This window comes from Stegastes partitus, unplaced genomic scaffold, assembly GCF_000690725.1.
Source record: "Stegastes partitus isolate 25-593 unplaced genomic scaffold, Stegastes_partitus-1.0.2 Scaffold867, whole genome shotgun sequence".
Lineage (NCBI taxonomy): Eukaryota > Metazoa > Chordata > Actinopteri > Pomacentridae > Stegastes > Stegastes partitus.
The window spans coordinates 261,227-281,221 of NW_007578598.1; the positions used below are offsets into that span (position 1 = coordinate 261,227).

The 19,995-nt window shown below is 40.5% G+C and overlaps 1 protein-coding gene across 7 annotated transcripts in view; it reads left to right on the plus strand.

Moving 5' to 3' along the window:
- The window catches only part of smoc1 (SPARC related modular calcium binding 1), a 76,900-nt gene extending 59,390 nt beyond the window's left edge, over positions 1-17,510 (plus strand). For 4 of the 7 annotated variants that reach the window (XM_008293266.1, XM_008293270.1, XM_008293272.1 and 1 more), the window contains 4 exons: positions 2,807-2,912; positions 3,403-3,647; positions 5,125-5,158; positions 13,674-17,510. In XM_008293266.1, coding sequence (XP_008291488.1) covers positions 2,807-2,912; positions 3,403-3,647; positions 5,125-5,158; positions 13,674-13,713 — 425 coding nt within the window. In that variant the 3' untranslated portion in view covers positions 13,714-17,510. Of the gene's footprint in view, positions 1-2,806; positions 2,913-3,402; positions 3,648-5,124; positions 5,179-13,673 lie in introns of all 7 variants that reach the window. The other 3 variants (XM_008293267.1, XM_008293269.1, XM_008293268.1) reach the window with 3 other exon arrangements.
- Positions 17,511-19,995: the final 2,485 nt, after the last annotated feature.

The following is a 19,995-nucleotide window of genomic DNA, read 5'->3' on the forward strand; positions in this document are numbered from 1 at the left end:
TAACAGCAAGCAGCTACAGGTTCAATCTTCAAGTGTCACAACACCACCTCTGACGTGTTACACCTATTTTACACCAAAGGCTGGGATCCGTTAAGTTCTTGTTTAGGCAAGTCAAAAACTGTACTTTCATCAAAATGTAAATACTAAAAGCCTTAAATGAGAAAAACTATTTAAAATCAAGACACTGTTTTTAAGAAAAATATCATTTCTGTTTACATCTTCGTCTTCACAGTGGTGGAGGACATGTAAATTGTTGTATTTTAGACCCCAGGTTTTTGGTGTTGTGGTAACTGCACCACACATTAAAGCACAAATTACACTTTCCGCATCTATGAAGCAGCAGCTCTGGGTTATGTAAATGTAATCATCTGCACGGCCCAGTGAACTGTATGTGCTAACAAACTTAGTAGCTGTGTTTCCATGATGTAATTTAAGTACATTTTGAGGCATTGTGTTAAAAAAGTTAATGGAAACGGCAAAATTTTTAAAAAACTTCCACCCCCATTTCACAAAAAAAACTCTCATGTTGATTTTTGCCTTTTTTCAAAAGTGTTAATGTGCATGACAGCTTTTTCAAATAAGCTCTGATGTTAACACTTAGCTCACATGACTGATCAGCTGTTTCTGATTCTTTCATTGTCTTCGTCTCCGGACAGCAAGAAGCATGGCCAATACCTGCTGACATGAAACAGTAAATACAACTTCCCTGTTTGGAATCCACTCCTGAACACTTCTGTTTTCTTCTCATAGAAAGCCAAATCTTAGTGTGTTCTAATTTATGTTTTTTTTGGCAGCTTGCGAACAGATGGTTTTGTTTCCGGCTTCTTCTATTCCTTTTTACAGCCGTGCATAACGTAGCCTGTAGCGCCACCTTCTGACGACACTACACAGCCTAGCTTATTTGCTCCAAAGTTGTTAATGGAAACTGCCTTTTTTATTTTGATTCAGATTTTTTGCAACACTTCAAAGGTTCGCTTCAATTTTCCTGGACAGTTATACTGAAATAGAGCTCCTGACGACACAAGTGTTGAGCACATCCACATACAAGCAATGCAGCATATACAGATGTTTTCCACTGTTCCACCGCTCTGCTCTCCTGTTCACGCCAGTTTGAAGGTATGTCAGTTTGGACTAAATTAGCAGCTCTGTGATCGGTTTACACCAAAGACACACAAGATTTTTTGCTTCAAAGACAATTTTTAAAATTTGGATAAAGTTTATACTTATCAAGTAAAAAAAAAAAAAAAGAAAATCTTTATCTTAATCTTTATTTAGGTGAAAAAGTCTGAACTTTTAATATAACCATGTTTCCATATAACTATTTAGTGAATTTGAAGCAAACTGTTAAAAATGTTATGAAAAAAAAAAAAAAGAAATGACACCGGTATCCATTAACTGGTCTGGACCGAATAAACTGGTTTGTGTCAGTTTTGTCAGAAGGTGGCAGTATAGGCTACATGGCTGTAATAAACGAAGCAGAAGAAGACAGAAACAGAAGACGTTTGGCTACAAAAGAAGGTAAACTTTGGTATCTACAGGAGAAGAATGAAGACAAGACTTAAGGAGTTGTCTTTAAGTGGGTTTGTCAGCTGGAACTAGACATGTTTTATGCTGTCCAGAGACAAAGACAACGAAAAAGGTGTTCCATCTTCCATTTTCGGCGTCATTATTTTTTGAAAAACACCTCAAGCAAGTGTAAAAACTTGTCAAATTTTTCTGCTTCCATTACATTGTTCTAATATGATGCTTTAAAATGCACATAAAAATACACTATAGAAACACAGCTGCTATAAAAAAGTCTCTTTAACTATTCACACCTTATAGACAAGGTGCTGTGAGTGAACACTGCTTTGTTTCAAGGTGTTACAAGCCAAAAATAGTTTCAGTATAGGCACAATTCTTCTTTACCCCTCTTTCCATCTACACTTAATCAAGCGTATTTGCAGCAGCTTTAATGCGTTTTGTAGAGGTCCTGCACCACACGCTAACCTTGACACCTCGCTGCATACAGCATCACGGTTTTCGCTTTATAACACCCCAATTTAACACTTGGATTAAGGCACAGCAAGGCAGTGCTTCTCCGAGCTTGTCGCGTTGTAGGAAATGCTAATTGGATTCACCTGGCGGGGGCAGCGGACCACCTCCCACAGAACAAACCGAGCCAGCACAAAGGGAAAGAAAAGAGGACGGGGAGGCCACGAAGGCTCCGAGAAAGAGGAGGAGGAGGAGGAGGAGGAGGAGGGGATCGGCTGAGAAAGCTTGAGAGAAAGAGAGAAAAGGCTGCAAAAAAAAAAAAAAAAGGCAGAATGAGAAGATTACTATGCAGCTGCGTTTTGAAGTTTCCCCCTTTAAGAGACACAATTAGGAGGGAAAAATTTGCACTGGTTTAGCGTGCTATTAAAACCATACATCTGGGCAATTAAAAAGAGCTACCCAAGGTGTTCAGAATTGTGTCATAAAAGTTAACAGGTCTGCACTGCTCAACAAAGCGCTCTCATCACAGCACACCTTCTGTCCCACCTCTCGCCATGTGCTCTGTTTTTCTGAAGTCTTACAAAACAGCCAAACTATGTATTCCACCGTTACTGAAAATATACTCAAAACAGCTCGCGTTTTAGTCCGCCGTGTGTCCGATTCTCTTTGCCCTTGAGCTCTCGATAAGGTTTCTTTGAGTGTGTAACCGGTGTTTGACATGTGTCAGCGGTGTCGAGGCTTTAGAGGCACTTCAGCCTCACTGTGCCGTAATGGCTCAAATTAGTTGTGGAAAGTAATTTTGGTGTATTTTTTTGTCTTTGATTCGTACCAGGCTGCCCAGAGGGGAAGAAAGTGGAATTCATTACAAGCTTGTTAGATGCCCTCACCACAGACATGGTGCAGGCCATAAACTCACCAGCCCCCTCTGGTGGCGGGAGGTAAGTAGTGTCACGTGCAGTTGAAGAAGTCATGGCTGACACCTCATGGAAAACCTCGACCTTGTTCTGTTTTTTCTCAAACCATCATTCCCTGTGGTTTTTCTGAATTGCGAGCTAATATATTTTCTTTGACATGCAATGCACAGATCTTGGCACAGACACTTGAGTCTTTTTTTTCTTGACGTTCTCTCATGTGTACGATGAGGGGCATTTTGGAATAAATCCGTCTTTATCATTTCTTAAATGGTGAATCCATTCTGCAGAGCAAAGCAGAAAACTGATTTAAAATGATTTGATTGCAAGCCGAGCTGCAATAAAACAGGACTCCTTGACAGTTTGGCACAGGATGTAATTCAATTTCATTACAAATGAACTGACCTTTTTTCAGCAAAGTCCTATGAAAACTGCAGGATTAAGAGTCTTAAATGCACACATCAGATTTTGCCATCTACGCTGTTCTTGTCACATCCGTTTTCCTGACCTCCTCCAGGTTTGTTGAGCCGGACCCCAGCCATACTTTAGAGGAGAGGGTGGTGCACTGGTACTTTGCCCAGCTGGACAACAACGGTAGCCATGACATCAACAAGAAGGAACTAAAACCTTTCAAGAGGTACCTGAAGAAGAAAGCCAAACCCAAGAAATGTGCCCGCAAGTTCACCGACTACTGTGACCTGAATAAGGACAGGGCCATTTCCCTGCAGGAGCTCAAAGGCTGCCTCGGCGTCAGCAAAGAGGGTAAGAAGAGGGGCAGAAGGAAACTGGGGAAACAGACTGGTTCAGAGTAGTTTGGTCAGGGAGGAAGGTCATGAACCTCAGGCCAGCTGGGAAAATCTGCAAATAATGGCTTGTCTTCTTCAACAACTAGACAGAGATACACTTTAGGGCTGCAACTAACTATTGTTTTCACACCTGTCCCTTGTTTTCTTGATTATTTGATTGGTTGTTGGGTCTATAAAATGCCAGAAAATGGTGAAAGCCAAAGATGACATCTTGAAATGTATTGTTTTGTCCACAACTTAAAGACATTTAATTGAGTGTTATAGAGGAGAAAAGAAACCCGAGAATATAAAAATTTAAGGAGCTGGAATCAGAAATTCTTGACTTTTTAAAATTAAAATATTACTCCAAGCAATTTATCGATGATCAAAATAGGTTGAAAACTGGTACATTTTGAGCCAGCAGACATACTTCACACTACAGTGAATCAATTCTCTTACAAAATTCACCCAAAGCCAGATTTTTAGCAATATTTTGTTCTCATTTCATAGTTTAAAAAAGTCAAGTGAGTCAGTCGGTAATTTAGAGTAAAAGATGACGTAACTGTGGTGCATGTGACAAACAGATGTGTTGGCAGGTTCAGTGCTCCGCTCAGCTCCCCCCGACGAATATTTAAACAAGACTGATGCATTAGCAGGTCCGAGACACAGCCTGGGCCAGAAAACTGTAACTACTCATCATGAGTTTACAGACCTAATAGAGATCATTAACATTTGTCAAAGGGGTCTAATAGTGCTGAGCTGATGCCAGGTACAATCCAACTGTAATACGGTGGAGAAAAGGAGGAGTATTTCACCAATGTTATAGATATTAAATGAAGTTTTAACTGTTCCAGTAACAACGAAAACAGTCATGTTTGACAAATGTGATGCGTGTTTCTTTTTGTAGTTGCACAGGAACGTAGGGATTACAGAGCCCATATTAAGCACATTTACAGGTTCATAACTTTACTTTTGGAATCTACTGGAATATTTTTTGCATGCAGTCGTATTTAAAGACACATGATTTTCTGCAGCAGCTCATTTCAGCCTCTGTCAGAAATGGTCTGTTTTAGCTGCTGTCTCTTTAAAGCCTAACCCTCGGAAAGTCCTGATAAAAGCAAGGCGACATAGTGTAACCCCGAGAAAACTGCTAATTCTTTGTTTGAGGTTGAGCTGCTCGATGGGAATTATGCAAATGTGTTACATGGTGATGTAGATAAGAAACAGGACAAAAGTCTAGACTTCAAATAAGGTATTTCACGCCGGTAAGGAGAAGACTGTTCTGTGTGGGGAACTCTGTTTGGCTTAGACTTTTTAAGTTTACAGGGAAAAACCTAAAAGCATAATGTGGACTCTTTAAGCAAATATACCATTGTGTTTGTGTGACTATAAAACCTAAAACTTTCAATATGTTTAATTCTTGTTTTTTTTTTTCCTTCTCCTTTTCTGTTCAGGAAGCTCAACAACAAGTGGCAACCAAGGGACAAGGCAAGGGACAAATTTGTTCAGTAAGGCAAACTAATATGCTTTCACTAACCCTGGCTCGCAGCGCTGTAGTTGGCTTATTGTGTAATCCACTAACACACACTGGGGAAGTGTTAGTTGGGAGTAATTAAAAGCAGTAGCAGCAGAATTTGATTTAGATGCAAAGCTTTATGGGATTTGTACCCAACATTCAATTAAGCTTAAGTCTGTCTAGTTGTGTTTGCATGCAGCTTTGTGAGGTGTGTGTTCATGAATAGTGTGATATATTGTCAGCTGCTGATATTTTAGAGAGTGCTACCTCATGTTATGGTCATGAAGACAGAAAGAAAGACATTTCTGGTGAGTTTTTGTTGACGAGTAATACCTGATTCAAGATGAAACAAAATAAATATCAACCCAGCTGCCAGGATGATCATAAAATAGCTCGATCCATCGCAGCAGATGGAGAAGCAGCAAAACAGAGACTTGTGATGAAATGAGACAAATAACATGAACAGAATACTCTTGTTTTTAAATTCTATAGATTTTTAGGGCACCGGCTAAACGCTGGACTGCACGTCTGTCGCAAGGAAGGCCGACAGTTTCAAAGGGAGGGACTCACATGCACCACAGTGTTTTAAGATACATACAAGGCTGGACTAGTTGCTTTGCCTTGTCTCACTAATAGTTGTTTATTGGTATATTAATGCTGTATTTATGTTAAAAATTACGGTTCGGACAACATAGTTTTCAGGGTCCATGCCAAAGATTTGTACTATAGGAAACCAGTAATTGATCCTTAAAACAGAAATATGTTTGCAGTAGAAATAGAAATGATGGTGTCAAAATTTAGAATAACACAAACACAAAACTTTGTTGAAATGCATTTGTTTCATTAAAAGACAACTTTTCACCATTTACCCTTCAGTGCTGATTGGCTATAACTTGTGATGTGCAACCAATCAGAAACTAGAGACTACAGATAGGGAGAGGCAAGTAGATAATGAAAATCAGACCTAATAATTGATAGATCGCTACTCAGACTTGTATTATTGCAAATTTGTTATCTGTCAGTCAAAAAATAATAGTTTCTGCTCTTGACTTTTTTGTTATTTTACCATTTTTGTTTTGTTCCTGCTTTGCACAAAAAACAAAACAGCGAGACAACAAGAACCAACAAAGATATCGTGACCCTTCCTGATCATCTATCTTTCAGTCTGTTTCGTCCTTTTTCCATCTTTCTGTCTCCGTCTCCTCTCGATCTTTCCGCCGGGATTCCCTCCGCCGAGTGATTATTGGTCCCGCCGGTGCTGCCGACTCTGGGCCGGTTCAGCGCCACATAGCACTGAGGTCATGTGTTTACGCTGGCACTGCCCTGCTGAGCCTGGAGAGCGGCGGCTCTGAGCGGGCATAACGTCAGGGTTCTCGGACCCTGGGCCCGGCTGCCAGGATAAACAGCACTGAAAGGGGGCAGAGGAGGAGGCTCGGCTGGTTGTTTTCGCTATAGTCACTGAATCTATCACCTCCGTGCTTAAGAGCTGGAGGTAAACGGCCTGACAGCTTTATATGGCTCCTTATGCTGCCACTCAGGCACTACGAGCTGCAGGATGACTGAGGAGAGTGAGGTACAGTATGCAAAAAGGAAAGCCTGCATGAGAGAAGCAGGGCTCTGTAAGAACATATGGCACCATTCTGCCTTAACTAAGATAGACAGCCATTGTGTTCAGGTATGCCTCGCTGTTCTTTAATGGCCTGGATCTCTTTAAGTCAAGCTGCCTTTGCCAAGCATTAAATCTTATCATGCCCTGTCGCAACTCTGGATCGTCGTTCGGGTGTTGTTGGATGTATTTACAGTTTACAGTATGTGCTTTTTTGGCTGAAGGATTGTGAGCGTTCGGGGGCTGAGTGCAGCACATCTGTACGAGGTGCCTCCCCTCCTGACACGTTGGCAACGGCAAAGGAAAACATCTGAATACCTTGTGTGAGATTTGAGGTGCTGGAGAGGGTGGCATCCATCCTCCGAAGAGACTGGAAACCTCATTATAGACGAAGCCCAGGGCAGCGATTTTCTCCGTGAACCTCGTCGCGCAGATGATGAGCAGCAGGTCTGGATGTTTCTGGCGTCTCGTCTCGATCGCTGTATTGAACGAAATACAAAAAAAGAAAAAAAAAAGTTTCACAGTGGGTTTCAGCGGCAAGGTTCACAATGTTCTTTTCAAAAGTCTTAATCCCGTTTAGAAAGACGTAAACACACTTTAGAATAAGTACAAACACATGCGACTGTGCACGTATGAATACTCGCACACAGACACCAGAGTATGCACAATTATAAGATATTAGAGGATCTAGTGAGAGCGCTCGCAGAGGCTTTTGTTTGCAGGATGCATCAGCTGTTGTCAAGCATGAGGAGATTTGTATTTGAAACTTGATGCTTTTTTTAAAACCAGGAACATATGAAGCACTGAAATGATCAACAGAAGACTTATTGTCAATAATTTTAATAATCCACCGACAGTTTATTGTGCAAGAATGGCAAACATTTGATGAGGACTTGCTGCTTTTTGCGTTTCTACTTTGGTAAACACTGGAATATTTGGGCTTTAGACTTGATGAGAATACCCAAACAACATGACGACATGACTGACAGCTCTGGGAATTTTTCCCAATTTCCTGAAAAAATAAACAGGGTTCAGTCAGTCCTAATATGTGCTGCTCCGTACTACCACATGCACTGTCCGACTGACAGGGACCAGAAGCCTCTGCTGCGAAGCAAGTTCAACACATCCAGCATGTGTTTTCATTATCTGGCCTCACTGACCCCAACAGTCACGCTAAGCAGTCACACGAAGCTGCTCATCAATTCAGTAAGTCAGCTGGGGGTTTCTCAATCAAACTAAGAGCTTGTTCACGTTAAAGAGACGGTGTTGGCACCAGATGACCAAATGAAAAAAGATTTACAGCTCCATATCTGGCACAAGAACAACAAACTATAATCCTACAATACAGGTTAAAAGCAACACATCAGTTTATAGGCTCATCAATATCACTGCATCATCATTAAAGCACCAGTAGATCTGACCATAACTAAACATGTGTATTCCAATAGGTCATTGAGTTGCTTAGACGTGGCCTATTCTAATGACGTGTTAGACAACTTCAGCATTATTCTCACCACCGGAACCCCTAGTTGGTGTTAAAACATTTCGAGAGCAGAAAAAGAACCAATCTTCCAACACCCCAGGACATTTTCTGAGATAATACACACTTAGAGTATAGCAGGCATTTGCTGTTACGATTTAATAGTACAGTGACAAGAGGAGGTGGCCACTTTGTGTTGGCAAGCAGAAAGCATTATGGGGGTTTAGCTAATTAAATGGCACCATGACAAAATGTTCTGTGATGGTTAATGACCTCCGAATTGGTTTAAATTGCTTCTATATTCTACAGGCATTTGTAATTGCCTCATTTTTGGCTATGTCATGCATCTGTGGCATTGCCAGAAATACCAGCACACAAATAACACAAAGTGTGCTGAATTTATTGTATCAATTGATTTATTAAGTAAATTAACCAAATTTATGACAAGTGTGGCAGTGCATGTAAACAAAGGATAGGGCTTAGAGTCCTCTGATATCAGATCTCCCTGATCCTGATCTAATCCTAATTAAACCATTTTTCATACTGGTAAATAGGCTTACTGGAATGCCTGTAAGGTCAACAAATACAGTGCTTTAGTTTAAAGATTATATTGTTGAACTAAAACCTACAGAAAAATAGAAGAGCGTTGAAATTTCTTGCAGTGAACAGAGCACATCTGCACTCCTTAGGGGAAAGAAAAGGGTTTAGATATTCTCTGAAAACTCTCCACAGAGGCTATTTTCCAACAGATCTGATTGGTCAGTAAGTCGTGCTTTTACACACCTTTATACCTGAAAAAGCAGCCATGAAGTGATGAACCTTGTTAAGAAGTCAACCACTGTTGTAGCCCTGAAAACCCTGGATTAAACCTGAAGTTATCTCGCTAACTTCCAATCCTGCTTCATAGTACAGGCCTCTTCTATTGCACGCTGAATGACTGACCATAGAGAATAAGTGCCCTTGTGGCCTTAAGATTTCTACAATTACAAATGTTGGAAAGACTAAATGGCAACAAATGGAAAGTTTGCATCAGTAACAAGACCCTCAGTCAGAACTGGAGGTACTTTGGACCCTGAAAAGAAAAGAAAACGTACTATGAAGTAGTTTCCCATAGTGATGAGGTAGTTTGAATTGATTATGTGTGTTAATAATAATCCACTAAATAATACAACTACATGATCACATAAATGTACCAGTCTGAAGCCTTTAAGGAGCAGCGATTAGGAAGGAAAATAACGAGTTTTGCCACCTCAACACTGGCGTGATTTAGAGGCGTATTTAATGATTCCAGCGGTGTTCTGTCTGTAGGCGAGTCTCCTGCCGACAGAAACAGAGCAGCTCACAGCATTATGCTTTCTGTGTCTTGTCTGCTGTTTTCTGTCAAACTCCTCTCGTCTCCTTCGCTGCTCTCCTGTGTTCGTCTCCTGTTTGTCCTGGCTGTGTCCGTCATTAGGAATGAATGGAGGGCATTATTAAGCGGGCCTGGCACTGAGGCTGCAGGACCATTAGAGAGTCCAGAGTCCTGTCCTCTCAAAGCCAACAGCAATTACTCCTCGCCACTTGTGTTTTAATTACTGTGACATCAGCTTGACACTGAAAGCAGCGGGTCATCAGAGAGGACTGTGACGCTCACATACAGGTTCCTTTATTACCACGGTCACCTGTGAGTCTGGTGATGAGTTTGCCGCAGTAAACTCATGTATCCGTCCTTTCCCTCCTGTTGCCACCACGTACAGGTATACCATGATTCCCAGCTCTCGAGCCAAGTGTCTTTATCGGTCGGTCCCAGGTGAGGCGAGGCGATCCACCGCTAGACAGGATCTGCTTTCAGCTCTTTATCGCAAGTGGGGCCAAGGTGTCCGGGGAGAGGCCGGGGAGCTTTGTGTTGTTAATGGCACAGACAGTGTCCTCAGTGACTGGGACAGGAGGAGGGAGAGGAGCATTCGCTGCTCTGGAGCCTGGTAATTGCAAAGCCAATTCATCAGCGCAACTGTCGCCCAGCTCTGTACAACAGAGACATTTATCTGAGCTAAGGAGAGGAACAACATGACTTGGGCTGGAAAGAGGTATCAGGAAATATCGTGGTGCTGCAGAGTCTAACAGGTAGAACATGCCGCTGGGTTTGCCAACAGAAACAGCGTATGACACAGAATACTACTGAGAAATCCATTAACCAGCTGCTGCCAGAGACAGCTGGTCTGCATATAAGAACTCCTTACATGCTTTTTTTTTTTTTTTAAACCTAAATTAATATTAGACTTGTGTCCAGTTGGTTGTCAACAGATGCCAGAGAGGACTGGTCAGTTTTACCGTTCTAATTTATTGGTCAACTATGTTTTATTCCATCTCTCTAATTTGTTTCCATACTTGACTTCTACATCTGCTCTGTGGAAACACTGCCTGCAGTTCAGCAGAATAGTCCCTAAAGTTTCATATCACATGACTGGCTTCTCATTTGTGCCATGGAGCCCTGATTGGCTAACATTTTTTTTACATAATCCAATGCAAATGGTGTATTTTTGGGCCGATTTAGTTTAGTTTCCATATGTGGCTTCTATATCTGCTCTGTGTGAACACTGCCTGCAGTTTAGCCAAACAGTGGAAGAATTTTTGTCATGTGACTGTTGGTAAAGTGCAGAATTTTCCATTTTAAAAAGAATGCTGTCAATGCAGACTGTTAATTTTTGGCATATTTTTAAATGAAAAGTAAAGTCATATCAGTGAAATATCCCAATTTTAAGCTTGTGTGCTTGAAATGTTTAGATTTTAAAGGCTCATTGTTGTCCAGTTTTGTATTTTTCTGCAATGTCAGACAGTGTTAACACTTAGATAAAGGAGCCATGTAAATCCACATCCATCCATCCATTATCTATACACCACCTCTATCCCAGCTGACTCAGGGGAAAGGCAGTGGACACCCTGGAAAGGTATAAATCCATACAAAAAGTTCAAACCTGACTCCCTCAGATCAACTTGATTTTGTCGTGCAGTGACTTTCATATGTTTAATGGTGCCATACAAAGTTTTACCTTCATACTAAGAATATTTTCTGACTTACACGCCACCCGGAAATGTTGCATTACTTCATTAAACATACTAAAGTTATTGCATAGTGAAAAAATCAGTTGATCCTGCAGAGGTCACGTGTGAACTTAGATTTTTCATAAACATTTTTTTCCAAAGTGTCGAAGCCTAAACTGCAAATAGTAGTCAGCTGGTGGTAAAATTAGGTGGCCATAATGTTTTATCTTATACACTTAAAGTATATGAGAAAACATCCACTATGGGACGTGGTCATATGGAAGGTAACCAGTGATTTATGGAGAGCTGGATGGATGGTGATGCGGTAAAGTCTGAACCTGGAGCTTTGAGAGTGAAATCAGCTGGACTCGTATTTCATTGCTAACATGAGCAGCGCTGACAGCGAGCTCACCTGCACACACCTGGCACACACACACACACAACCTCATGGAGGCATGAATACGACATACGGACAGAAAAAAACACTCGCATACGCAATCCCATAACACACACAAATACAAACGTGTGCTTCTCACACAGCCTGAGCTCTAACTGGAGAAGCTCTAGCTCCCTTCTGACAGCCATCTGTAAGCAATCTCAGCTCTTTACCCATCTCCTTCTGATCTGATTGATGAGCGAGCCTCCGATCCCGCGAGCTGCACACTGTCCCGTTCAGTTTTTTAGCAGGACTGCAGCACGACCCGCAACTTCAGAGACCTGTTGAGTTATCGCAGGGTTGTAGCATGACGGCAGCACATGTGACGGTGCACATGGACGGTGTGAGTGTAGGTGGTGCACAGCTGCTGAACGGCCAACAGTCAGAAAATGTTACTTTTCTATTATAATCAATAACCTGGAGGGAAATACAGAGATAAAGAAGGGAGACAACATGTTGCTAATAGAAAGAAAAACCAAAGACACACTTGGTAGCAGGTTGTTTTGAACAAGGTTTACTTTCCCGTTACGTTTTTACCCGCTGTAGGTTTACTTTTCACTGCAATATAAAGTCCTGCACCTCTATGGAAACAGCACAACCATGGCTAGAAGTAGAGAGAAGTCAAAAATGTCTTCTGTGCTGTACTATAACACAGCTTGAATGACATAAATCATGAAAAAAAATTTCTTTGATTATTTGTTTTACGTTAATCGAAGAAATCAAATTGGAAAGCTGCTTCCACATTCTCCAGGTGTGACATATATTGGAAAGAACAGTGGCTCTAGATACTGTACGAGTAGATATTTATCACTTAGGTTTGTACAACCGCTACAAACTTAGTGCTTTTCGCAAGAGTCTGGAAAGATATTTCACCATGCAGAAGGTATCTTCCAACTACTTCTTCTCTTCATACCGTTTTTTGGAGACACGCTGCGTTTATGTTATTATTCAATTAGGTTTGATTTTGCACTTAACCCTTTTTAATTTGTTCCATACGTGTCTCCTGTCTGTGGTTAGACACTGCCTGCAGTTCAGCAGAATCCCTGAAGTTTTGTCACTTCACTGCCTTCTCACTTGTGTCATGGAGCCTGTTTTAAAACATTTTTGTTACCAAATCTGATGCAAATAGTGTATTTTTTTGCAGATTTAGTTTGGTTTCTAAACTTCTCTTCAACATCTTCGACTGTATAAACACTGTCTGCAGTTCAGCCAAAAAGTCTCAGAATTGTTGTCATGTGATTGTGGGTTACAGCTGAGTCAGTTTCAGTTTGTTAGTTGTGTTAAAGATTGCAGAATTTTTGTGAAAACTATCAATTTTGGCTGCTTTTTGAATAAAACATGTAGAATGAAGTGATTTTGGTGAAATATCACAGTGTTAAGCTTAGATTTGTTTAACGTTTCCAATGGAAATGCATGTTTAGTTCAAGGACCACTGGAAAGGTAGATGGTAGGTTGTTTTTTTAAGTTTAAATTTTAAAAGAGGGATAATGTGTGTAATATAGGGGTAGAAAAACAGCATGAAGAATCAAAATATAAAATTGTTTAAATGAAATATTAATTTTAGGTTCTAAAGTCTGCTTCATTGTTCAACTGAAGAAAATTAAAATGCCAAAAGAAAGGTTAAGAAACCGTGTGAGCTGCAGAGGACAGATCTGCTCTCCACATGGTCATTCAGAGACACAAACACACACACACAATAGGAATACTAACACGCACAAAAAAACCCACAAACAGCACTGACATGTGTTTGTGCATTGAAGGATTTGACTAATGAGGGTTTGGCGAAAAACAACCTGGACTCACACAGCCTTCATCAATAGTAATCTCTTTGTTACACTGGGGATATTAGATGTTGCATTTTTCGTTTATATTGTGTTGCACCGCCGTCGTGTTGTCATGCGAAAGCTGTCTGAACAGATTTTCTTTTGTCTGCCGTGTTCCCAGTAGGTCGTCTGGTGTGAGAAGAGACGGATCACGAAGCTGAGACGAGAGCAGAGGGCACAGAGGGAAGGCATCTGTACGCTTGCTGACAGGAAAGAGAAAGATGGAGCAGAAAAATTAAGAAGTTCCTGAGTTTTTAAAAAGAAAAAAAACAACAACAACAAAAAGAACAGAAAAACAAGAAAAGAAAAACGAAGCGGCGCCAAAATATTTGCACTTTCTCCTCCCTATGTTTGACATTTTATCTGTTTTTACGTGTTTTTTTTTTTCCTCTTGAAGTGACTGAAAATTTGTAGGTAAGAATGAGAATATATTTGTAAAGAGATGACAGACTCACCACTGGAAGAGCAAGTGTTGTGTGTGTTACCACATCTCCCTGTGTGTTCAGTTTGCTGTTTTGATTCGTTCAATCTTCAGATAACAAGAACAGGCACTAATACACGTTTTGTCGCAATTAAATTAAACTGACATGCTCCCTGTTACTGATAGCAGCGCACAGGAAACTCAAAAAAAAGAGAAAAGCTTAAAGTGGCCTTGTTAAAATAAAATTAGGCTTATTTCTGTTAAGTGGTGTGGAGCGAGGCAGCATAGTGTTGCCAGAAGGTGGCAGCATAGGCTACATGGCAAGCAGCTGGAAAACGGCTAAAAAAAAACCTGCACAAGAAGAAGAAACGAGCAAAACTTTGGCCGTCTTTCAGTGAAAAATGACAAGACAGTCTCCAGGAAATGCTTTTAATTGGGAAAATTGTAATTATTCCTTAACGTCAGGTGACATATTTGATGCTGTGCGAAGGCAAAGACAAAAAAATTGAAAATCACCTAAAGGAAGCATACTTTTTTTTTTTTTTTAGCCAAACTCCAAAAGTTTTCTTAAATTCAGCCATTTTCAATAATTCTTTCTTTGCAATATTTCAAAATGTGTTATTGGAACACAGCTATTAAGTCACATTCAGCCCAAATGTTGCTCAAAAGGAAAAGCTATGTCGCTGCAGACCAATTTATATGAATGTTGTATGTGAACATGCCATTTGAAGTGAAGGAGTTAAACTGTGACCACAAAGTCTAACTTATCAGCACAGAATTAGCTGCATAAATCCCCTTGCACTGCACAGAACCTTCTAGATACATTAACATTTTGGCTCAAGGATCAAGTGTCTGAGATGTGTTATGTCTGGTTTTTGCTAAGTCCTGAAGAACCAATCAGCGTCGAGATCCACAGCAGTTTTTCAGAAGTACCTAACCTGGAGTACATACATTCTTCTTCCTGTAAACAGCTGTTTTAAGGTTCAGACCTCCTTAAAATAGCCCGCAACTTACAGTCTACTATCATCTTGCTTCAAGCCTAAAATTCACTCTCGCTTTAGCTCCATTTTGGTCTCCACCAACTGCTAGGTAAATAACAATAGTACTTGAGCTGCTGAATGCTCCACTGTGTTTACCAGTTTGCTACTAACGACACATAACCCCCAAAATCTTCCTTTCTAAAGCTGTCCTTTCACATGCACCCAATAAAGAGCAACATTCAGCGACTTTTGCAGAAACTTGGCGCAGGTACGAGGTCATTTATTGCAATCGCTCGAAACAAATAGTAGTTACAGGAAGCCCAGTTCTGTAGGAAATACAACAGAAGGTTCGATGTCTTTGCCTCGAGGGGGAATTTTACGTTAAAGATGGCAACATTGCAGAGCAGTTTTTCAGAAGTATCTACCCTGGAGTAGTAGCTTCCCCTAAAGCAACCCTGAAAGTGAATGTTGCACAGGGGCGGTTCTTGAGATCAGAACAAGCACAGAGGTTTCTAGCCGCCTTTAAAAAAAAAAAAAAAAAGCCCACAGGTTACTGCAGCCTATAGTCATCCCATCTCCAGTCTCATGTTCACTCTTGCTTTAGCTCCATTTTGGTCTCCACCGACTGCTAAGAAAATAGCAACGGTGTTTCAGCTGCTAAAAGCTCCACCGGTTCATGGCTAACGGGTAGAGCACGTTTTTAGTTCGATCCGAAGACTGAAACGTAACGATAACGTGAAGGTAACAGAATGAAACAGAATAAAGCGAGTTGAACGATAATTCTTTGTGGGTTCATCTGTACGAGTTCAAGTGATCACTTTTAAAGTAAATTTGACTTAACGCTGACATATAAAACACACTGATTAATGCAGCTTTAAGTTCAAATTACAATGAAGGTCATGTTGTTTTATGTGTACATTTATGTCATGTTACACGCCAGTTTTTGTTACTCTACGGAGACAATGTCAGTATTCATTTTCTACACAATCAAATGTTGAATTCCTTCTTCTGCAGTAAAGACTGAGTTCATCGCCTACTGTTTCCCACTACAAACTGCAACAACATGAACAAATCTCTGACCGCCTGCTGGGGATTTTATTTCTCCAAAACAGATTACAGAGCAGAAATTGAGTTTTAAATATATCCTTAATAGAACCTAGGAAAACAGGTGCCTTAGATGACTAAACCCAACCAGTAAATGTAGTGAGAAGTTTACATCTTGTTTTTATCAGCCCATTTCAGCCGTCATATTCAAGTGTACTGTAAGCAAGACGGGGCATTTACGAACGTCACTTCATAAAATAAATATTGGCGTCTCCTCAGTTATATCAGAGTAGAGTTCGTGTATGTAAATACAAATATTGTTTGTCCTCCAACAGCTGATGTCAGTCTGTGAAACACTTAACACCGTGCATGTTGGAGCTTTGCCACCTTGTGTAAGACACTGCAGTTTATTTTAAAATACCCCCCAGAGTGTCCGATTAACGGGAAAATGACTGAGCAGGGAGGAAAAAACACTTATGAGTTTTGGAATGTAAAAAAATAAATAAATAAAGATTTCTTCCTCACATTTGGGAACAATTGAGCTTCAAAAATTGGAGAATCATGCCTTTGCTATTGTGGTCTGAATGCCTGTGTATTTGTTTTGAGTTGTGTATTTCCCAAGAGTCGCTGCTACGGCTCATGAACATGAGACAAAAAAGGCTCCTATTGTAAATATGTACAATAACCTATGTTTGTTTGTTTTACTAAATTTCATTGTGGGGGCATCTGGGTGTTCACTGGCTTCTTGTGAAAAACATACATATATATACACTTTCTGTCTGTTTACATCATGTCAAACATTAGGCTGTTACAGTAGCTAATTCACAGCACTGAGACGTTTAGAGCAGACTGTATGTTATCAGCTCTGAGGACTGTTTATTTTATCTCTGCTGAGGTTATTTTACAGTTTCAGCTTGTGTTTTACGATTCCCGTCCTCCTCGCTGCACACAGTCAGAATGTATACAGTATCTGGTGCTCGATTCGCTACAATCACAAGTCCAGTCTCGTCCGATTTGAACCGGACAGCTATGCCAAGAATGAGCAGAGAAACCTGTGTTTCTTTGAGGGCTGTGCAGTCTCTCTTGTTTCAGTTCCAGGTCTGAACACTGAGGCTTGTGTGTGTCTACTGAAGTGCTTCCAGACGCTGCAGAGCTGCAGATCACATGCGAGATCTGAAACAACCTAACAGGCTGGTAATCACTGCAAATCACGATGGGGGACGTATAGCGAGCAGATGACTGTCAGTCTGACGGGAGGGGGAAAAAAAAAGCCAGAATTGTCCTGCTCCTCTCCAGTAAAAAGAAAGTCCCAACAAGCTTCTCAACATGTTTTGATAATATTCACAGCTGAAGAAATTGGATCCGATGGAAAGCAAAACGCTGACACATGTTATCTTTGGGTGAAATGGGTCGATGTAAATGATGTGGCTTGAGGTGCTGCTGTTTGGCCAAACTGCAATGTCAGGCCTTGTGTCAAAACGGAAACAAAATAAACTTAAACTACACAAAAATCTCAAAAAGAACATGTTTTTTTTTTTGTTTTTTTTTAAAGAGTGGAATCTACACTGATAAAAAATGTGAGTTTACGAGGTGCATCTTGGCACACGGCAGTAGCTTACACCTGGGTTGCATCACTGCTTTGCGTAGTTCATGTTGCTTCCCACCTGAAGTGTGACATAAATTTAAAGCAGACATGATGAGAAAAACGTCTGCAGACGCCCGGCATTGAAAACAAGTGAGAAACAAACACTTCTTAGCACCTCACGCTTGTAGAACCTCATTTAAGAGTCGAATTTGGCTACTAGAAAACCAAAATCTTGGATTTAAGCTGTCATTTACATCTGAAAGAAAATAAAAGCACACAGTGAAAAGCTACTGTTCACTGTTCTGCATGTATCCTGCTATTTTTGACTCAAGTTACACGACTACAAACAATGAAAGTGCTTATAAAAGCTTGATAATGGCGCTAGAAAACTAAAACAAGAATATAGAAGTGAGCCTGATACAGGTTTATCCCACATCTGTTTAGGCTATACTCAGTCTGGACAGTTGGAAACCTCTCTGAAGGGGTTAGAAGGAGTTTAACACTGACCCCACATGGTGAAGAGGGTTCGCTGCAGGTTGTAAATTTTCTCATGTACAGGACTTCACACATACGATAGTCATGATCTGACAATAAATATTCATCGAGTTGTTGGAGGATGCATTCAGCACGGTGAAACATCTTTCTAGGGTTAAAGTGCAGGGTGAAAATTATTTGTCGAGAGACTTTAGTAGTAAAATATACATGATACAAAAAGCCACCACTTTTTTCCACTGTGAGTAATAACTGTGGGCATGTGGAGAAATGTTGCACATGTGGAGTCCCCTTTTTTTTTTAATTTTTGGGAAAATAAACCATCAAAGAAAGTCAACTTTTTTTCCCTATGACATTGGAAATGTGTCATACTACACAAAGGACATCTTTGAGCTTTCTATACTCCTAGCCATTGTTGTGTTGTTTTCACAGAGGTGCAGGATTTTATATTCCAGTGAAAAAAAAAAGAGCCCACAGCCAATAAAAATGTGGCAGGAGCAAAGAAACAGCAAGAAACTGAGTCAGGTTCAAGTCGTACTTTTTTGTAGAAATGTAAGTTAATAGTGTAATATGTTAAGTTTCCATTTTTAAAATATTAGTAACAAGTTTGGGCACTTGGAGAACTGTTGCACATAGGAACAGAGGTGCAGGACTTAAAAAATGAGCCCACATTAAATAAAAATGCGCCAGAAGCAAAGAAAACGGCAAGAAACTGTGTCAGGACCAGAGGGTTAACAAAGGTTTCCTTGGAGTTTTCCACTAGTTAGAAGATACATTCAGCATGGTGAAACATCTTTCTACAGTTGATGTGCACCGTAGCGTGAAAAAAGTTTCTAGAGATTGTCGAAACATAAGTAGTAAAGTATTCATAGTATGTAGATTCACCATTTTCTCTAATATCAGTAACAAGTGTGGGCACTTGGAGGAATGCTGCTCATTGGGATTCCTGTTTTTTTTTTTTTAATTTTCATACAACAATCAAAGGAATTCAGCTTTCAGTTTTCATGTATTATGATTTATGACATTAGAACTTTGTCATAATACACAAAAGATATGTTTGAGGTCCCTCTGCCTCTAGCCATGGTTGTGTTGTTTCCATAGATGTGTGGGACTGTGAATTAAAATGAGGCAGGAGCAAAGAAACAGCAAGAAGCTGGTTGAGGTTGAAAGAGTTAACAGAGTTTTGCAGTTGCTGTCTTTTTTGTTGTCTCAGTTTATGTTCCGTTGCTTTACAATATTTTTTAACAACATTACAAATTGCTAAGATTGGAATCTTTTCTTTAATCGTCCCCATGTTGGAAAGTTGGAACTAGACTCCGAAGACGCACTCGTTTGGGTTAATGATTTGTGTCCGCTGCGAGATGCTCTGATTTAGGGATGAGACTTCAAAGGTGCGGATGTTGTCAGTGCATGATGGGAGGCGGAGGGCTCGGGGTGAGCTTCCTGGTGATGGGGGTGGTTTGGAAATAGCGGAGAGAGAGAAAGAGAGAGAGGGTGGTATCACAGATGAAATTGGAGCCAAGAGGCAGCTGCAGTACATCTGTCTTGTACTGACACATGTGGCATTTGACTTCCAGTGTGAAGTTCAAAAGAGTTTTATAATGACGCAGCTGCTTAGGGATGTATGTGCGTGTGTGTGTATGTGTGTTTTCTGCTTTGTTGAAGGTGGGGTGGAGGGTAGGCGGGCTGCCGGAGGGGTTTCATAGGTGAAGGCTGGAATTTGGGTTCTGAAAGTGACGTGTGGGCAGTACAGGTGCTGCCTGATGTTGTTTTAGGAGGTTTAGGACTTTGTGTTGTCCAACTTTCAGACTTTTCAAAGTGCTTTGCGTGCTGCTCACTTACCCAAAGTGTGAATAAGCTGAGAGATTTATAAAAACATCTACACAATAAACAGTGAAACACTTTTTTTAAAATTATTTTT